The sequence below is a fragment of the Perognathus longimembris genome, chromosome 2, assembly GCF_023159225.1.
Source record: "Perognathus longimembris pacificus isolate PPM17 chromosome 2, ASM2315922v1, whole genome shotgun sequence".
NCBI classification, from domain to species: Eukaryota; Metazoa; Chordata; class Mammalia; order Rodentia; family Heteromyidae; genus Perognathus; species Perognathus longimembris.
Genome location: NC_063162.1, coordinates 40,577,899 through 40,597,104, shown reverse-complemented (window position 1 = coordinate 40,597,104; position 19,206 = coordinate 40,577,899). Strand labels below are relative to the sequence as shown.

The window sequence follows — 19,206 nt, the reverse complement described above, 5'->3', positions numbered from 1 at the left end:
AAAAGTTCCATCACAAAAAACAAACTGGGCATAGTAATCCCAGCTCTGGAGACAAAGGATTGAGAAGCTGGTTCCAGGAAACAGCACTGCACCTCATCTGAAAAATAAAGCAAGAAAATGTGGTGGTTCCAATGTCAGCCTTGCTAATAAGTTTTGAAGAGCCAAAAGCTGCCACAGTGCACTCCTAGTCAGTCATGGTTTTTTTTGGCCAGTCGTGGGCCTTGGACTCAGCACTGTCCCTGGCTTCTTCCCGCTCAAGGCTAGCACTCTGCCACTTGAGCCACAGCGCCGCTTCTGGCCGTTTTCTGTATATGTGGTGCTGGGGAATCGAACCTAGGGTCTCGTGTATCCGAGGCAGGCACTCTTGCCACTAGGCTATATCCCCAGCCCCAGTCATGGGTTTTTAAAGGACAAATTTGTAAGGTAGTTGATATTCTTTAAAAAAAAAAAAAGTCCCCCTGGGGTCAGGTGGTAGACCACTTGCCTAGCAAGGGTATAGCCTTGAGTCTAATCTTCAGTATTTCCTAATAATTTAAGAACGAGATTAAGCAGGAATAATATGTACATTCATAAGAACCTCAAAGACAACAGAACATTAGTGAAAATGCATAGATAAGGGTCCTAGAAAGAAATAATACTGCAAGTAATAGTAAGGGAAAATAAGAGGACCAAGCAGTAGTGGAAGAGGGTTTAGAGACAGTACATAAGACTGGGTTGATCAGGATACTTTGTATACTTGTGTACAATGAACCAGCTTTTTCTCCTTCAACATTGAGAATTAAAACTAGAAGCTTGCACATGTGAGACAAGCTACCAATGACAAGCTAGCAGAGAAAAAGGGTGGTTTCCTTGCAGGGAGGGCCCAGGGGTGTTCCAAACCTTTTTAGTGAGGTGCTAGGGCTTGCTAGGCAGATATTCTACAAGCCAAACCATGCCCCATCTACTACTTTCGTTTGTGTTCAGGTACTAGAGCTCAAATAAGGCTGTACTTGTCATTTTTTTTCCACTCACTCTTGGTATTCTACCACGTCAGCCATGCCTCTAGTTCCAGCCTTTTGCTGGTTAACTGAATAGTAGATGTCAGCCTCCTAAGTCACTAGGAGTATAGGCATTAAGTCAATACTGATGGGCTAGTGTTTTGGTGCTGATACTGGGACCTGAACTCAAGTGTCCTGTATCCTCATTTTGCTGTTTCACTCACGCATTTTTTTTTAAGGAGTTAAGATTTCTTTTGGCTTGACACAATGTTTTTAAGTATCAGGATTTATGAAGAAGAGTAGACAAGCACAAATATCCTCCAAGCCTAGGTTAACACTAAGATGGACAAATTAAAGTAACTTTTTAAAGGGTATAGGGTATTCTAAAGCAGTGTGTTCTCACTTCTACAATTCCACAGTAAGTCCATGCTTTAAGCACACCCAGTGGCTTCATCCAAGTATTTGGCTTATGGTGTCTTCTTCCCCATAACTCCTAGAACAGTAAGGGACTTGAGTAGACAATGTCAAGGCAGTACCTCCTCATCTGCTATGTTTCAACTGGGTGGCAGGTGGCCCAAGGACAGTGGCCCACAGCCTAGAGCAGCCCTAACCATTTTCTATGTGTGTGAGATTAAGAATGCTGTGCTTTAAACCTCAGGAACCTTCTACTTGATCTCAGCCCAAAAGCCAAGAAGCTATATCCTCAGAACTTCTCTATTCTCATTTCCTTGGGGGGGCGGGGGAAAGGGGTTAGCAATGTAATCATTTGATAGCACCCCTATCCAAAAGCTCTCAGCACAAGAAAAAGCCATTCAATGTCTTGCCTTTTTAACCACCAAGTGCATTCAACCAAAGTATGAAACACAATTACTTTATTGATTTCTTACAATCAAATACTGCCAACTAGCATTACTTCACTCATGCATCATTAAACACAAAGGACATCTCCTTGGTATTTTCAAATGATGCATTATATAACAAAGTTAGAACTTAAAATGCACCCTGATTAATTATGTAAACTGGTAATTTTCTTTAAAAAGCATAACTAAAATTTGGTTCCTTTCTTCATAAAATGGAAATTTAAATATTTCTCCTGATAGTCTTGAGGTTATCATCATGTTATGAGTAGTGCAAAGTGTGGCACATATAGTTTAAACAAAATGTGCATAACAGAATGCATACAGTCACTGCATGATAGAAAGCATGTTTCAGATACAAGGCAACCTGCAGGCTACCATATTGTTCAGGGTTTGCATTATCATTTATGGCATTACAGATTAATTATGCGTGACATACTATTTTTTATACATTTAACCCTGAAGATAAGAAAAATTCTTGCTCAAAAAAATTATTCCAGGTAGCCATTTGGTTTGTATCAGGAGAAAACAAACCTCCAAAAAGTTTAGTGTCTGCCAAGTCGGAATCATTAGCTCAAGTCAGTGAATCAGGTATGCAACACATTTCACAGTGTCTTCAACTCCTGGCAAGCCTCTTCTCCCATGTTGCACCAGATGTGTTTCCAGGATTACCCTTAGGTGTGGTTTTCCCTTTTTTATTCATTTCTGGAGTAACTGTTACTGAATAATTTCTGCTTCTGACCTCTCCAATGGTTTTCATTTTAATTATTCATAAGTCCTTTCAGAATATCTTCAGAGAGCTCCATCAGTGGAAGTTCTGGAGATGGAAAATCTAAGGGAGGAAGACTGGGTATTGGAATGTCCTTGGCTTTCCCAGTATTTGCTGCAAACTTCTGCCAGGTTGATGAGGCTGTGGCAGTCTCTGCCTGTGGTGGCAAGCTCCACAACTCAGACTTTTCTACAAAGTCAGCATCTACGTCCAGCTCCTTGTCTACTGGGCCTTTCAGAAGTCTAGCCCTTTCTGCTTTTAGTTGTTTATTTTCTTTCCTTAATCTTTCATTCTCAGCCACAAGGAACTCCACATGCCTCTTGAGTTCTGCAATTTTGGTTGCCTGCTCCTCTATAATTGTTTTGTCATCTTTGGGGGCTTTGCTTCCAATACACGGCTCTGTTGGTTCACTCTTCTGCTGAAGCAAAAACAGTAGTGTGTCTGGATCTCTGTCAAAGACCCCGTGGATTTCAGGGAGGTGTTTCTCCAAAGAAGGGCTGTACTTGTGAGAAAGAAGGGGGCTCTGGCCCTCCGCATCCTCAGCAGAGGGTTTGTGAGATGCCTGAAGATGGGTAGCCACATCCTTGTCTGTGTTCTGCTGAGCTTTCAACCGTTCCTCACGCTTTGCCCTTTTCCACCTCTCCTGGATAAGGAGGAGCTGCTTCATGTGGCTATCCCTTTGCAATTCCAGTGATAAATGAGCCTGTACAGGAAGAAAGGCAATTTACAGAAGGTAATGTCCACTGTTTCTAAGTCCTGTTCAGTACACACTATTCCAAGAGCTTCCTTTTCAGTGTTACCCAGGAACTGAAAATGTATGCTATGTTTGCAACAGAAACTCAAAAATAAATATGCACCATTTGCCCAGTTTCAAAATCATCTTTTGGTTTTTTGTGTGATAGGGCTTGAACACAGAGCCTTGGAGCTATCTCTTAGCTTTTTCACTCAAGGCTGGTACTCTATCACTTGAGTCATACTTCCACTTCCAGCTGCTTTGTGGTTAATTGGAGATAAGAGTCTCACTGACCTTCCTGCCCAGGCTGGCTTCAAACCAAGATCCTCAGAGCTCAGCTTCCTGAGTAGCTACTAGGCTAACAGATGTGAGCCACCAACACCTGGCTTGACACCTTTCCTCTTTAGGAATAATTGTACAGCCAGCCCAAAAGAAAGTCTTCCTATTAATATGTTTTTCAGAAGGCACAATGCACATCTGTAGGACATACCTAACAGGAGCAAGGCCTATACCATCACAAACGCAGTTTTAAAGTTCCTTTGGTTCTGTTTGGGGATCCCAGCCACACAAATTACCTCCTTAGTTTGTGAAAATACTATATGTCTCTCAGGTACTAATACCTGAAAAATAATTTTTAGGTATCAATAAATCTTGGATGTGCATGTAGGAGCAATGGATAACATGCAGTTGGCCAGACCTATGTACTTACTGTAAGCTAATAGTTCAAACATGAACTGATCACCAGGAAGGTCCTTAAAGGGGTCTCTAAAGGAAAAAACGGCCAATTTGAGATCCACAAGGAACAACCAAAGATGTTTCTGCATGACACATCTGGGACACCAACAGCAGTTCACTTTTTCCTTTCTGAGGAATTCTTCATTTTTTACATTTTTTCAGATACTGTTTTAAGAGGCCTCATGCTCTATTTTATATATCTTTTATTTTTTTATTTTTTTTTTTGCCAGTCCTGGGCCTTGGACTCAGGGCCTGAGCACTGTCCCTGGCTTCTTCCCGCTCAAGGCTAGCACTCTGCCGCTTCAGCCACAGCACCGCTTCTGGCCGTTTTCTGTATATGTGGTGCTGGGGAATCGAACCTAGGGCCTCGTGTATCCGAGGCAGGCACTCTTGCCACTAGGCCATATCCCCAGCCCCTTTATGTATCTTTTAAATTCAAGTCTCCAGAAGAAAATCCTCTTCACCTGTAACTGTAAGAATTAGAAACATGCCTCACCTGCTCAGACTGTGTCAGCTTCATGGCCTCACAAAGATATGCTGGTATATTAAAATAAAAAAGTGGCATGTTAATATATGGACATTATCGTTTTGTATGTAATTAACATGTTAAAAGAGTTTTAATACTTCTCATAAAAAAAGAACTGGTCGTATAAGCACATCTGCTATAACTGCAAATTTGAAAAGTAGGATTCTTAACTTCTCCCAGGACAATGTCAGTGGTTCACATATGTAAACATTCCCTAACCTTGTTTGAGGGGTTTGTGCATGCAAATCCCTGCAGAGGATGAGAGTGTGGCTCAGTGGTAGAATACTTCCCCAGTCTTTGACCCACAGCACCATAAAAAATTAAACCAAGTGTATAGAGTCTACAATTAATTGAAAATGCTCTAATTAGAAAAAATGTTTTCAGGGTAAATTAAATAAGACCCTACTACAGCCCTATTTTACCATGCTCACAAAAATACTAAGGAATTATCAGTGACATTTTAGCCATCTAAATACCTGGACTCTGTCATTTTGGTCTCCTATAAGGTTTTTTAGCAAGTTGTCTCTGTGCTACACTAGCAACCTGCTATAAATCAGGCAGCTGAGCGCCCCAAGAATAAGCCAGGCAGGGCGGCTGACACCTGTAACCCCAGAAAGCTGAGACAGGAGGATCACAAGTTCACAGTTAACTGGGGGGGGGGAGGAGATAAAGAAAAGTGAGTATATTATTACAGAGCCAGATGTATGCCTTAAGTGGTAGGACTTGCCTAGCAAGCATGAGGCTGAGTTCAAAACTCAGTACAAACACACACACACACACATTATATACACTATATGCAAATTATTGAGCATAGAGTGCCATTTAAACAGATCTTTAATAAACTTCTCTCTGATCTTAGGACAAAATTGTGGTTGACTTTATTTAAAAATACGTAGTAGGGGCTGGGAATATTGCCTAGTGGTAGTGTTTGCCTTGTATACATGAAGCCCTGGGGTTCCATTCCTCAGCACCACATATATAGAAAAAGCCAGAAGTGGTACTGTGGCTTAAGTGGTAGAGTTCTAGCTCTGAGCAAAAAGAAGCCAGGAACAGTGTGCTCAGGCCCTGAGTTCAAGCCCCAGGACTGGCAAAAAAAAAAAAAGAATACGTAGTAATAAAATTCTGACTTTCCTCTTAGAGCTGACTGCTAGAAAGCTGTTATGGTGTGAATGTTTGATATATTCTTAGTAGCTAAAGTTAGCCTTAAACTTTATCAGAGCTGGGATTACAGGCATGTTCCCAACTGATGTGCCATAGCAGCAGGACAGCCACATGAAGAGGCAGGGAAATTAAATCGATAAATATTAAAGGTTAGTCAGATATTAAAACCAAGAATTTAAACCTGAATAACCAAGGCAACAACCCTCCCCCACTAACACCTACTTTTAGAACACTAAGTTATATGAATAGGAGACCAAAGGGGCTATCATGTGCCTTCTTTGAGCAGTTAAAAGCTGTAAACTCTGTTCATGAGTGAAGACTGGAATCTCAGTTTGAGGCTAACCCGTGCGGTAGTCTGAGACTCTCTGTGTGTTTGCACCTATGTGTGTGTTTACACATAAGTGCATGTGTGCTAGTACTGGGGACTGAACTCAAGGCCTTTAGTTTTTTTCACTCTACTTGAGCCAGAGCTCCACTCCCAACTTTTTGGTAGTTAAATGGAGATGCCCAGGTTGGCTTTGATCTGCAATTCTAAGATCTCGGCCTCCTGAGTAGCTAGAATTACAGGTTTGAGCCACTTAGCACCCTGCTAAGACTGTTATCTTCAAATAACTGGCAAAAATCTGGAACTGGAGGTTTTGCTCGTGTAGAGTGCCAGATATGAGGAGGAGAAAAAAGCCAAATGAGAAGGCCCTAAATTCAAGCCTTATTACCAGCATGCAGATGCACATATGTACACACATACACACCTTTTTTTTCCTCTGAAAATCCATGCACCCACAAAAATCACAATGCAACATGAGTAAAACTCAGACATCCTCCAAAAGTTTTAGGCTTATTGTTCAAACAACAGAAATTGGTATTTGCAAAACAGATCCCCTAAGACTTATTTCTGGTTTAGCATGTTAGACTGACTAGGGTTAAAATAGAGGCCTAAGGTTAAGAAGCCAGCACTACCTTTCCTCCCTTTTTTTTTTTTTGGTTTCTGTCCTAGGGACTGTTCTAAGTCTCATGCATGCTGAGCACACACTCAACCTCTGAGCTACATTTCCAGCCCTAGAAGCCAACAGTTCCAAACTTCCTAGCTAAATGAAAACCCTAGCCAGCATGTCTATATAAACATGTGGGTAGAAATGAAATATTCAGAAAGGAAGCTAAAGAACGATCACAGAAACAGCCTTCTAACATTCTAGGTGCCGAGAGATTTTACTAGTATCTTAGAAAATAAAGATAAATTGAACTGGATGGAATTAGTTACTACTTTTAGAACCGAAGCCCAATTATTTAAAACCCAGCCTTCTTTTTATAACATCTAAGATGAACTGGCAGAATTCTACAACTGGCTTGTTGTTAATAGGGGAACCTGTATGTCTAGGAATTATTCAACAATGTAGTATATATGACAGCCTCTGTACTTTATAAAGCTGATATTCCAGTGGGCCAATAGAGTCTACCTTAGCATATACAGGGTATCAAATCATTACTGTTATCTCATTCTAAAAAAAGTGGTAAGAAATACTGGGAAAAAGAAATTGTTCTCCAGTCTTACAATCAGTGTTTTTTTGTATATACACATGTATACAGATGTATGTATATATATGCACATATGTACACACACACACTTACCTGCAGCCTTTTTGTGACAAGAAATAGCCTCTTCGTATTTCCCTGAAGCTAATAAACGGTCTGCTCTTCTGCTCTGTTGATGAGCCTAGAAGACAAACATTCACACTGCAAGTTACTAAGAATAATGAAATAAGACTCAACAATAACAACAACAACAACAAATAGAGGGTTGGGGACTGGGAGTGTACTGGTGGTGGAGTACACGATCCTGAGCACTATCATACCCTCATGAAACTTTATTTTTTGCCAATCCTGGGGCTTGAACTCAGGACCTGGGCACTGTCCCTGGGCCTCTTTGTGCTCAAGGCTAGTGCGCTACCACTTGAGCCAGAGTACCACTTCTGGCCTTTTCTGTTTATGTGGTTGAGAAATCAAATCCAGGGTTTTATGCATGCTAAGCAAGCACTTGACCACTAAGCCATATTTCTAGCCCCTCTCAAAACTATTATGCAAGATAAGTGATAATTATAGCCACACATAAGACCACTATTTCAGTTATAACTAGAGCTACATAAGGAGTACGGCCTAGAACTACAGCTTCTATAAGCAACTGGTTATTTGTAGATAATAACCACTGACCCTCCCTTGGTTAATACCAGACACTTCTTCTCACATTCTTCAGAGATAAGAATTACAATCATAAACTGTTACTCAAATGTGTATTTTCTTGATTTTTAGCAAGCATCTTTCAAAATAGCTAAGATCTGAGAATCGCGGTTCAAAGCTAGCCCAGACAGGAAAGTATAGCTAAGATCTGAGAATCGCAGTTCAAAGCTGGCCCAGACAGGAAAGTCCATGAGACTCTTATCTCCAAAACCAGCAAGAAGCTGTAAGTAGAGCTGTGGCTCAAGCAGTACAACACTAGCCTTAAGCAAAAAGGCTAAGAGAAAACACCCAGGCCATGAGTTTAAGCTCCAGTACTGACACAAAAGCAAATAAATACTTATTCTGAAGACACTTTCACTAAACTGTATGGTTTAAAAGAATAATCAAACATACATATAACATGATTTTTAAGAACTTGCTTGATTCTTTTTTAACATACAAGCTATTATTTGTAAAACAATGGATTTGGACCAGAAGTTTTAAAAGGAACTCAAATCATTTGGAAATCTTGTTAAAATGCAGATTCTGCATCAGTAGATTTGGACGAGGGCTTGAGCTAAAGCTAAAACTGGTTCATGGATGTATTTTTTTTTCAGTGCAAGAACAAGATGCTACCCACGGTTATTGCACTCTAACACTGAATGATCCAGTATCTTTGAAGATTCCAATCACTTTCTAACTCTCTAAACTTGTGAAAAGGATATTCAGGTGGCTCTCTTGAACTTAAGGCTCTGATGACAAAACAAGTTGTTACCTAAACTGTTGTATAACAACAACAAAAAAGCCAGACACCAGTAGCTCACACTTGGCATCCTAGCAACTCAGGAGGCTGAGATCTGAGGGCCCTGATTCAAAGCCAGCCCAGGCAGTAAAGTGAGACTCTTATCTCCAATAAACTACTCAGAAAAGGCAGGAAGTGGGTGGCTCTGTGGCTCATGTGGTAAGTGTGCTAGCCTTGGGCAAAAAGAAGCTCAGGGACAGTGCCCAGGCTCTGAGTTCAAGCCCCTGGACTGGAAAAAAAAAAAAAAAAAAGCAAGAATCATCAGCGACTTCAGATGAAATACGGATTGACAACACCAGAGGGAAGTTCAATTACTAAAAACAAATAAACCCACATACTCCCACATATAAAGAAAACCATTGTGACAACATAGTCATAAACCAACGTAAGTAACTAAGAGATGACATCATCAAATTTGATTGTAACTAACTTTAGGTCACCAAATTGGCAGCAAATAAAACGAATAACGTGAAATTAAATTTTATTTTTTAATTATTTTGGTGCCAGTATCAAGGCTTGAACTCAGGCCTTGAGCTCTTCTTGCTCAGCTTTTTTTCTGCATCTAGCTGCTACATTACCAGTTGAGCCATGCTTCCCACTTCTGGCTTTTTGCTAGCTAACTGGATATTCCAAGGACATTCTGAGGGCTCATGGTCATAGTAAATCTCTGTGCTGCAATAAATCCTTACATGATGAATCTGGAGTCTATAATGTCTTCAGAACAAGCTAATAATATAGTACTAGGACTTTCAAAAGCATTCATAAAATTACAGGACTGAGAACTATCATGTTAAGTCAGCTAGACTGTCATAAAAGAATGTCATCATCTTCAAAACATCAGTCTTCCACCACTCTGAGTGACAGAGGCCTATCACTAATATATCACAGCACATTTTGAAAGTAAATGTCAAGCCAAGTGGCAGTGGCTAATAATTACTCAGGACACTGAGATCTGAGGATTGAAGTTCAAAGCCAGCCTGGCCAAGGAACTCCATGAGACTCTTCTCTCCAATTAACCAGCAAAAAGCCTGAAGTGGAGCTGAGGCTCAAGTGGTAGTGCATCAGTCTTGAGGAGAAAAAGCTAAAAGACAGCACTCAAGCCCTCAGTTCAAGCCTCAATACTTCTACAACCTCTTTTGCTCTCGCTCCTTCCCCCGCCCCCCCCCCAAAGTAAATGTCATTATCCCTCTCACTGTAGTCTTTTAATAAACAGGTAGGCTGGAAATTCGGTCTTTCAAATCTCAAATGCCTTAAAAATTCAAGACATCAAATTTTCAATAAGTGTCACATAAATTTTATGGCCAGATTACGAAATTGTGCTAGCCTGCTTAAGATTCTTTTAAAAATTCTGCCATAATAATGAGGCTGGTAAAACGGCCTAGTGGTAGAGTGCTTGCCTCATATACATGAAGCCCTGAGTTCAATTTCTCAGTACTACATATACAGAAAAAAAGCCAGAAGTGGTGCTGCAGTTCAAGTGGTAGAGAGCTAGCCTTGAGCAAAAAGAAGCTCAGGGACAGTGCTTAGGCCCTGAGTTCAAGCCCCAAGACTGGCAAAATAATAATAATAATAATTCTATCGTTTAAGTAAATTTTCCTAAACTGGCGATCTGAAGCTTCATTTACCACTGCCATCAGTTTATATCTTTTTAGCCACACTATGCTTCAGCCTCTAGCCAAATAAAGTGGACTGGACCTGAACCAATGGTTATTTTGTTAGGATACCTGAACTCTGAAGCACTTTTTAAGTGGCTAGTTATTTCTAACAATATTCCTGAGAAGTTTCAGTAAGAGCCATCCATGTTGCACTTGTAAATGACAATATCACCTCATAAACAAGAAATGTGCTAGATATTTTCCTGGCTTTTACAACTTCAGAAAGACAGCCCAACTGTTAAGTGTACACAGCTCTTACATAAGGAGTAGGCCCAATTTGGTTAACACCAAGGAAGACTCCTCAAAGCAGTTAACCCAGCACCAGTGATTTGCAATAACAGCTGTAGGTGATATCTCAGGCTTTAAACCTCAAAAAGTCCAAATCTTCATTCTGTAAGTAAAATTTTAAATTAAGACTTTTTAATCTCACATATAGTATTGGCTAACTCTTTTTTTTTTTTTTCCCCAGTCCTAGGCCTTGGACTCAGGGCTTTTGCTCAAGGCTAGCACTCTGCCACTTGAGCCACAGCACCACTTCTGGCCATTTTCCATATATGTGGTACTGGGGAATTGAACCCCGGGCTTCATGTACACGAGGCAGGCTCTCTTGCCACTAGGTCATATTCCCAGCCCTTGGCTAACTCTTTACACTGTGCTAGGTATCAGCAAGTACTTTATAACTAACTACCCCTTTAATCCTCACAACAAACTTGAATGATGTCAGTAAGCTTGTACATATCACTATTAAGTGACTAAGCCAGAATTCAAATCCAAATCTGGCTTCACCAGACTGTATTGCATCGCTATGTAATTTAAACCCATGCCAAGCTCTAAGACAGTGAAGTTGAGCGTTCCAATGGCATAAATGAATCCTCCACTGGGGTTTCTTCCAATCCCACCATGACAAATGAACTGCAAACCTGTGATTTAAAAATTCTTCCTTCATGCACCATTAAGTAATCTGACTGTTGGATCCAAAATATGAATCTTTTCCAGGAAACCAAACGACGAGGTGGCCAACCTGGAATGAATTCTTGTTTCTTACTGCCTTAAAAAAATACATATAAATAAACCAACTGTAGGAAATCAGTTTACCAATACTTTTTCTGAGTATTTTGATAGTGTGTGTGTGTGAGGGGGGGGGAATCAACCAACCACTTAGGAGCAACTTTGTATGGTGTGTTTCCAGTTGTGTCTCTACAGGGGAGAAAGAAGGGTGGGACTCAGGGGCTAGGAATATGGGCTAGTGGTAGAGTGCTTGCCTCCTATACATGAAGGCCTGGGTTCGATTCCTCAGCACCACATATATATAGAAATAGCCAGAAGTGGCGCTGGTGGCTCAAGTGGTAGAGTGCTAGCCTTGAGCAAAAAGAAGCCAGGGGCAGTGCTCAGGCCCTGAGTTCCAGGATTGGAAATAAAAAAACAAAAAAGGGTGGGGCTCAGTTTCCTCACCTGAATGTTAAGGCGAAAAAGCTTGAGAGGAAATTGGGACAGAGGATGGGGGGGGGGGGGGGTATTACTACCTCCCCAAAGTTGAAAGGCTCAGACTCGGCCCCCACCCCGCCCGGCTAGAACTTACAACCGGCGCTACCATTTCCGCTCCATTTCTGCCCCGGTAGGGTCTGGGGCGTCCTGGCCAGCAGAAGCGGCTACGTGGCGCTCCGAGGCACTTCCCTCCCCGCAGGGAGGCAGAGGAGGAGGCGGCGGCGGCGGCGGCGGCGGCCCCTCTCCCGGAGCCCCTTGCCTAGGGCCTCCCCGAGGAGGGCAAAGTCCGAGGCGGCTTGGCCGGAACCGACGTGGGACCCCATAGGCCTGCGAGAGCCCCTCAGCCTCGGCGCTGACCAGGGGTCGAAGCCGCGCGTCCGGGCCTCAAAGGCCAGCTTATTCGCGCGGGCAGGGGGCCGGAACCCGACCCCCGGGGCAAAGGCGCCCCGGACAGACGCGGTCCCCAGGTGGGCCACTCACCAGGTTCAGTGGTCCTTCCATTACTTCCATAGACCCCGGGGTAAGCGGCGGCCTGAGGAAGGGAAGCAGCAGCGCCGGGGCACATGGAGGGGAACTGGAGGCGAAGGCGACGCGGCAGCGTAGACTAGGACTCCGCTCCGCGCCCTGTGAGCCGGCGGTGGGCGCAGTGGGAGCAACTTCCTCCTCCGACGCCGTGCGGTGGACCCGCCCCCTGCGCCCTCGCCGCCACGCATGGCGTCATGGCGTCACGCACGCCGGCGGCTGGTTCAAGATGGGAATGAGGGCGAGAAGTAGGCGGGGCTCCGAAAAGGCGGTGCCAGCTGACGGCTGCTGGCGCGCGCTCAAGTCTTTCTTCTCGCGAGAGTTAGAGCTTGGGCTTCAGACGCTCTATGGTCACGTGAGCTTCACTCGTTTCCTTCCAGTCTAACCTTACACCAAATCCACTCTTCTTAGCTACACCTCTCATGATCTCCTGCCCTAGCCCTCATCCTTTTACCTGTGTTGATTTTTTTTTTGTTATTAAAAAATCAAACAGCAAAGATAAAACCACTTTGGAGACCTGGATAGATGGTGGGTGAAGACTCTGGACTGCATATAATAAACTTGTCACAAATAGCCAAATTCACTTAACTTATATGTATGTGCCAAACCACTCTGCTAAGTTGTTTTTGTCATGGAATTCACTGACAAACATGATTTCTGCTGCAAAGGGAACAAAGAAAGCTGAGATGGATTTACTGGTGCTTTGGGGTGGTGATATGCAGTGTGTGTGTGTGTGTGTGTGTGTGTGTGTGTGTGTGTGTATAAGATGGTATCTGAAAAAGACAGATAAAGAGCTTGTCTAGCAACAGAAATGCATTGTACTACATCTCTAAAGCTAGAGTTGATGGGATAGGTAGATTTGTCCACATCCTTAGAATGTGGTAGACAAACAAAAGATGTCAAACAGGCTGGGAATGGGGCCTAGCAGGCATGAAGCCCTGGGTTCGGCCCCGTGGTTCAAGTGATAGAGTGCTGGCCTTGAGCAGAAAGAAGCCAGGGACATGCTCCGGCCTTGAGTTCAAGCCTCAGGACTGGCAAAAAAAAAAAAAGAAGAAGAAGAAGAAGAAGAAGAAGAAGAAGAAGAAGAAAAGATGTCAAACAGGTAAACAAGTTCCAGAATATGGATGACCATAATGAAGTGCCATTTAATGCATAGTGAAGTGTTTTTATTCCAGAAAGCATTGGCAAATATGTGAAGGAATGTGTGTACTTATAGTAAGGGATTGAACCAGGGCCCCACACATGGGAGGTAACCACTCTACCAAGGCACAAGACCTCCAACCCCTCAAGTAAATAATTTTAAGCACTTTATTTTTTTAAATTTTTATTGTAAAGGTGATGTATAGAGGGGTTAGTTACATAAGTCAAGCAGTGAGTTCATCTCTTTTTGAACAGTGCCACCCTATCCCTCATTTTCTCCCAGGTTTTTCCTTCCTGACCTCCCTCCCAACAAGTTCTATGTTGCTTTCTAACATAGTGTCTAGTGAGTATCACTGCTAAGTTAGTTCACCCTTTGTCCCACCATTTCTGTGCTTCCCCTTCCCCTACTCAAATCAGATAAATTTATAAGACAAGAGATACAGAAATCAAAAACAGTGTCAAAAGGGGGAAAACAGAAAGAAAAAAAGATCAAAAAAGTAAAATAAGAAACCTCTTGTTTCTGTTTCTTGGAGTTCATTTCCATAAGCATCATTTTATATGGTCACATGCATATATAGCTATTGAGCCCTTGTGTTCCTGTCTTAAGAATATCCTCCTTTAATCTCACCATGTGAATGTTTAGAGTTCTGTTTAATTTATCATATCTAAGTGTAAATTTTTGTCTTTTACTATCCATTGGGTTTTCTTGTAGATTTATAGGCACATTCTAATTATTACAAGTGAAGAAAGCCATGCAACCTATATTTCTTGGGGTCTGGCTTACTTCATTTAATATAAATTTTTTCTAAATGTTTCCATTTCTTTCAAATGGTACAATATCATTTTGATGAAAGCATAGAATTCCATTCTCTCTCTCTACATATATATACACACATATACATATGTATGTATGTGATACATATATATATAACATTTTTTGATCCATTCGTCCACTGAGTGGCATTTGGGTTGATTCTACAACTTAGCTATGGTAAACATGGTTGTTCTGGAGGCTTTAGTGTGGTCTGGTTTTTGAAGCCCACTTTAATTTACTATATTTAAAAGATAAATGTCCCTGAAAAGTGGAGGACAAATTCTAGGGAGACAAGGCAAGGAGGAGAGGATTAGCTAGTCAATTGAATTAAGATTATTCATGCATTCACAATTCAAAATTATGGTGCCCTTACCATATGCAAGAAATGGCCAGAGAAGTAGATATATACAAGATATACTTTGGGCATAGAGTTGAAAGATCTTGATGGTAGACTAGAAGTGGTAATCTGGTAGAAGTAATCATTTGAGGAGCTAATCCACTTGAAGATGTGGTACACTGTGAGACAAACAGCTTCAGAGAAATTAATCTTTCAAAAACTATGAAAAGCTGAGTGCTGGTGGCTCACTCCTGTATTCCTACCTAGGCTGAGATCTGCAGATTTTGGTTCAAAGCCAGCCTGGGCAGAAAAGTCTATGAAATTCTTATCTCCAATTAACCACTATAAACTGCTAGAAGTGGAGCTATGGCTCCAGTGATCAAGTGCCAGTCTTTAGTAAAAGATCTAAGGGACAGTGTCCAGGCCCTGAGTTCAAATCCCAGTACTGGTGCGCACGTACACACACACACACAGAGAGAAAGAGAGAGAGAGAGAGAGAGAGAGAGAGAGAGAGAGAGAGAGAGAGAGAGAGAATGTCAGGAACAGCTTAGGGAGCAACAGGCCCAGATTTCTAATCACATCTTGAGGCACAGTCCCACAATAAAGGATTTGAGGACATGTCACACCCAGAATTGAAAAGCTGCCCTACAATTCATTCAGATTTACCTAGTAGTACATAAGAATTTACCTAGTACATAAGAATTGACTTTTTGAAACAACTGCAAATCCAGTTTCAAACCAGTACCCCTAGAGTCTCTATCTCCCATTTCCTGCATAGGGTGGGGCAGAAATGTTTCTATATCTTTCTCTATCCTTCTTAATCTTCATTTAAAAGAAGAAAAATTCACTGGACATTATTTTGAAAAGGAACTATACAACTTGTTAGTGGGGATGAGCAGGAAAAAGTGAGGGAAAGGGTGACATTGTTCAAAAGAAATATACTCATTACCTGACTTACATAATTGTAACCCCTTTGTACATCACCTCTACAATAACAAAAGGTAAATTAATTAATTAAAAACAAAAGCTTGTAAAAACAAATCAGTTACCATGCCAACAGAGAAAGAGAGAGAGAGAGAGAGAGAGAGAGAGAGAGAGAGAGAGAGAGAGAGATGAGCATCTTATTGAGACTGTGGAGAAGAGCAATGGAGATAGCTGTTGGTAGCCAAAGGTAGGTATTGAGTAATCTTTGGAGTTGAGCCATTGGAGTAGGGGCTACAATGAGAATCAAGACTCTAGTGCTGATGTGCTGGACCTGTGGTATTAGAATGGAACCTGCATCCCACATGCCTTCTATCACTGAGCTAACATCCCTAGCCCAAAACATAGAATGTCTGAATAAAATGCATACATTTGAAGCTCCACAATCACAGTCTAACAGTGGCTTGTAATGTCAATGATGCTTTTGTCTGAGGCTTCAATCTCAATAACTGGAGTCTTAACTCACACCCATGTTCAACAAATCCTGCCTCCGCTATTTCTGGCTTCAATCTGCTCTCTCCCTGCACCCCATCCCTGACCCAAGATTATGACTAAAAGCCATATTATGCATGCAAATGCAACCATTACTTCCTGTGCTGTTTCCTTTTCTTCAAAATCCCCGTGGAAGTAGAGATGTGGGTCAAGTGGTAGAGTGTCAGCCTTGAACAAAAAAGCCAAGCAAGAGAGCATGAGGCCCTGAATTTAAATCACCATACAAATATGAAAATAAAATGTGCAAAGGAATTAGAAAAAGAGAAAATGTGAAAGAGAATCAGAAGAGTCAGAATCTTAGGTTGAATCACATGCTACTGAGAGATTTGAATAATACTATTTCCTGAAACTTTCAGATTATCCCCTTTCTCAATTCTAATAGTTTGTATTGAAGAGCCAGACTTTGAAGTCAGGCCCCACTTTACCACGCGAACCCCACTTTACCACGCGAACCCCACTTTACCACGTGAACCAGAGATGAGCAGGCCCTGTGAGCAAACCAAACCCAGGACAAGCTTATTAGGGCCCAGCCGGTCAAGAACTCTAACCGCTGGGAATGCTTAACTCTAACCGCCCCTAGAATGCCTCGAGCCCTGTGCCTTGAGCCCTGAGCCAATCAGATTTGTACCCGTGTCCTAATCTTGCTTGCTTGAACACCTGATGGCTGTAACTTTGCTTTTTGCCTTTATAAGCCCTGTGCAATCGCAGCTCGGGGCTCCCTCCTAACCTCCGCTGTGTCGGTGGGTAGGACAAGGCCCGAGTTGCAGCTCGCCTGAATAAAGTCTTGCCTTGCTTTTGCATTTCGGAACGTCTGAGTCTCGGTGGCCTTCTTGGTGGTCATTTCGAGACATGGCATAACAGTATAACACTTTGCAGATTTCCAAGCCCTTGTACATGTACTCATTCAGTTCCTACAGGCTCAAATGAATAACTGGTCCAGTATCCTAAAATTAGTAAATATCCCAGCTAGGTCTAGAATCTGGGTCTCTCTGGCTGTAAGCCCAGTTTTCTTTTCCATCTTGTACAAGCAACTAAATATTGCTGGAATGGTATCTGATGTTGGCAATAGTAGAAATAGACCGGAAGGGTAACCCACTGCAATTATGAAGGTTATTTTTAGTTTTTCCAAGCTTACTTCCCACAGTACTAGCTAAAAAGAGAGTAGCTGTTGTTAGTGGCTCTATTCTCCTCCAGGGTATTTGCCAAGAACTATTTACAAACCAGACTGGGCAGGAATCAGCCTCGAGAGAGGGGGACAGAAGCCATAAGGTCAGTAGGCCCTACCTCCTTGGAAACTGGGCCAAGTGGTTCACTTGCTCCAGCCTGAGCCAGGACAGCAAAGCCAAATTAGATAAGAGTCAGCATTCTCTTCAACAAAGTCCAACAAAGGGAAAGCCAAAGAAAGTAGAATTTCAGAACTTTTTTTTTTGGTTGTTGTTTTAGTAACTGATGCCTGCAGAAAGTCAGTTAAATATACACATAGAAAGGCAATGATCCAATCAACTTTGCACTGTTAGTGTTTCTCAAATGAGGAAACAGAAACAAGACCTCCCATATGTTAAATGTCCCTTGTGCCAATGGTGCCCCAGTAGGGCTGCCAGGTTCCCTTTATGAAAATATTTTACCTGTTGATCTGCACTGGGTCACACCAGGGGAAATCCCTTTCATGTGCATTTGCAATTTTAGTATTTGGGGTTTTTTTGAGGTGGGGTCTGACTGTGTTGGCCAGGCTGACTTCAAATCCCTGGGCTCATCATCCTCCAGTCTTAGCATCTTAAATAGCTCGGGCTGCCAGTGTGTGCCACTATTCGAGCTCCCTTTCACTAGCGTTGTGCTTTCTAGGCATTTCCCAGCTCTGCTATATCCCAAACAAATCATCTTCCGCTGTTATCATTACCACCCCCAACTACAGGATTCAAACCACCCAGCTCTCCCATTTGCTCTAACCCTTTATCCATGGATTCAGGAGATGTTAGAAGATGATTAAAGAATCATAAATTAGAAACTGAATTGTAGGAACGAAATGGTTGTATTCATAAGGCAGAAGCTCCCTAACTGTTCTCCAGTTTTCTTTTTTTATCATTCTATTTTGTCTCCAGATAGAGTCTCATTGTGTAGGTAGGTTGGCCTTGAACTTGAAATCCTCTGGTACCAACTCCCCTGAGTTAGGATATGTTGCTAAACCTTGCTTCAACAGCCAATTTTCAAAGAGCTATTTCCCAGCAGTTTCATTCAAAAATGTATTTTTTGCAGTTCTACATTCTGTGTTGTTTACTCTCATCCTGTCTAAACAGCACTAGCTCAGGGGACACGGGTTTGACAGCCTTGTGAGGGTAGCTGAGGGCTTACAGGAAGGGAGAGACTCATAGCAAAGAAGCACAGAAAATACAAGTATTTTGCCATCAATTAATTCTTTTGGTGAGAGGGCTAGAGATTAAACCTACAGCCCCCACCTCCAGGGCAAAGGATCTACCATTGAGCTGCATTCTAAACCCTTGTTTTGTTTGTCTGAAGTAGTGTTTGGTTATGTAATCCAGGCTGGCCCAAGCTCCAGAGACCTGGGATTATACGTGTGGGCCCCTGATCAAGATCACTGGTTGAATTTTCTGTATCATACTTACACTACAGGTTTGTTTGTTTCTTGTGTCAGTCCTGGGGCTAATTTTGAACTCAGGGCCTGGGCTAGTCTCCAATTTTTTTCTTACAAGTCCCGGGGCCTGGAATTCTGGGCCTTGGTATTATCCCTGAGCCTCTTTGTGCTCAAGGGTAGTGCTCTACCACTTGAGCCACAGTGCTACTTCTGGCATTCTGGCCTTTTCTGCATATTTTAGTCACTGTAACTGATTTTGGTACCCTGGGTATTATATATATGTTTATCAAAACTAGGGAAGGGGAACATCAAAATGGAGAGACAAAGGGTAAACGCTGAACCAATGCAACAGCAATATTTACAAGACAATATGCTATAAACCAATTGTACAACTCAGTGGGGGAGGGAATTGGAGAGAG

General features: G+C 42.2%; 1 protein-coding gene across 3 annotated transcripts; it reads right to left on the bottom strand.

Annotated features, from left to right (window-relative positions):
• Positions 1-1,832: 1,832 nt before the first annotated feature.
• On the bottom strand, positions 1,833-12,604 carry Nrbf2 (nuclear receptor binding factor 2). 3 transcript variants are annotated; one of them, XM_048338860.1, is made up of 4 exons: positions 12,392-12,604; positions 7,385-7,469; positions 4,568-4,608; positions 1,833-3,306 (listed from the first exon to the last, which is right to left on the bottom strand). In XM_048338860.1, the coding sequence occupies exons 1-4, from the start codon at positions 12,419-12,421 to the stop codon at positions 2,596-2,598; spliced, it is 867 nt and encodes a 288-aa protein (XP_048194817.1). In that variant the 5' UTR covers positions 12,422-12,604; the 3' UTR covers positions 1,833-2,595. The 3 variants fall into 3 exon arrangements, with proteins under 3 accessions (XP_048194817.1, XP_048194818.1, XP_048194819.1); XM_048338861.1 differs by lacking the exon at positions 12,392-12,604 and adding an exon at positions 10,686-10,834; XM_048338862.1 differs by lacking the exon at positions 7,385-7,469.
• Between the last annotated feature and the right edge of the window lie 6,602 nt (positions 12,605-19,206).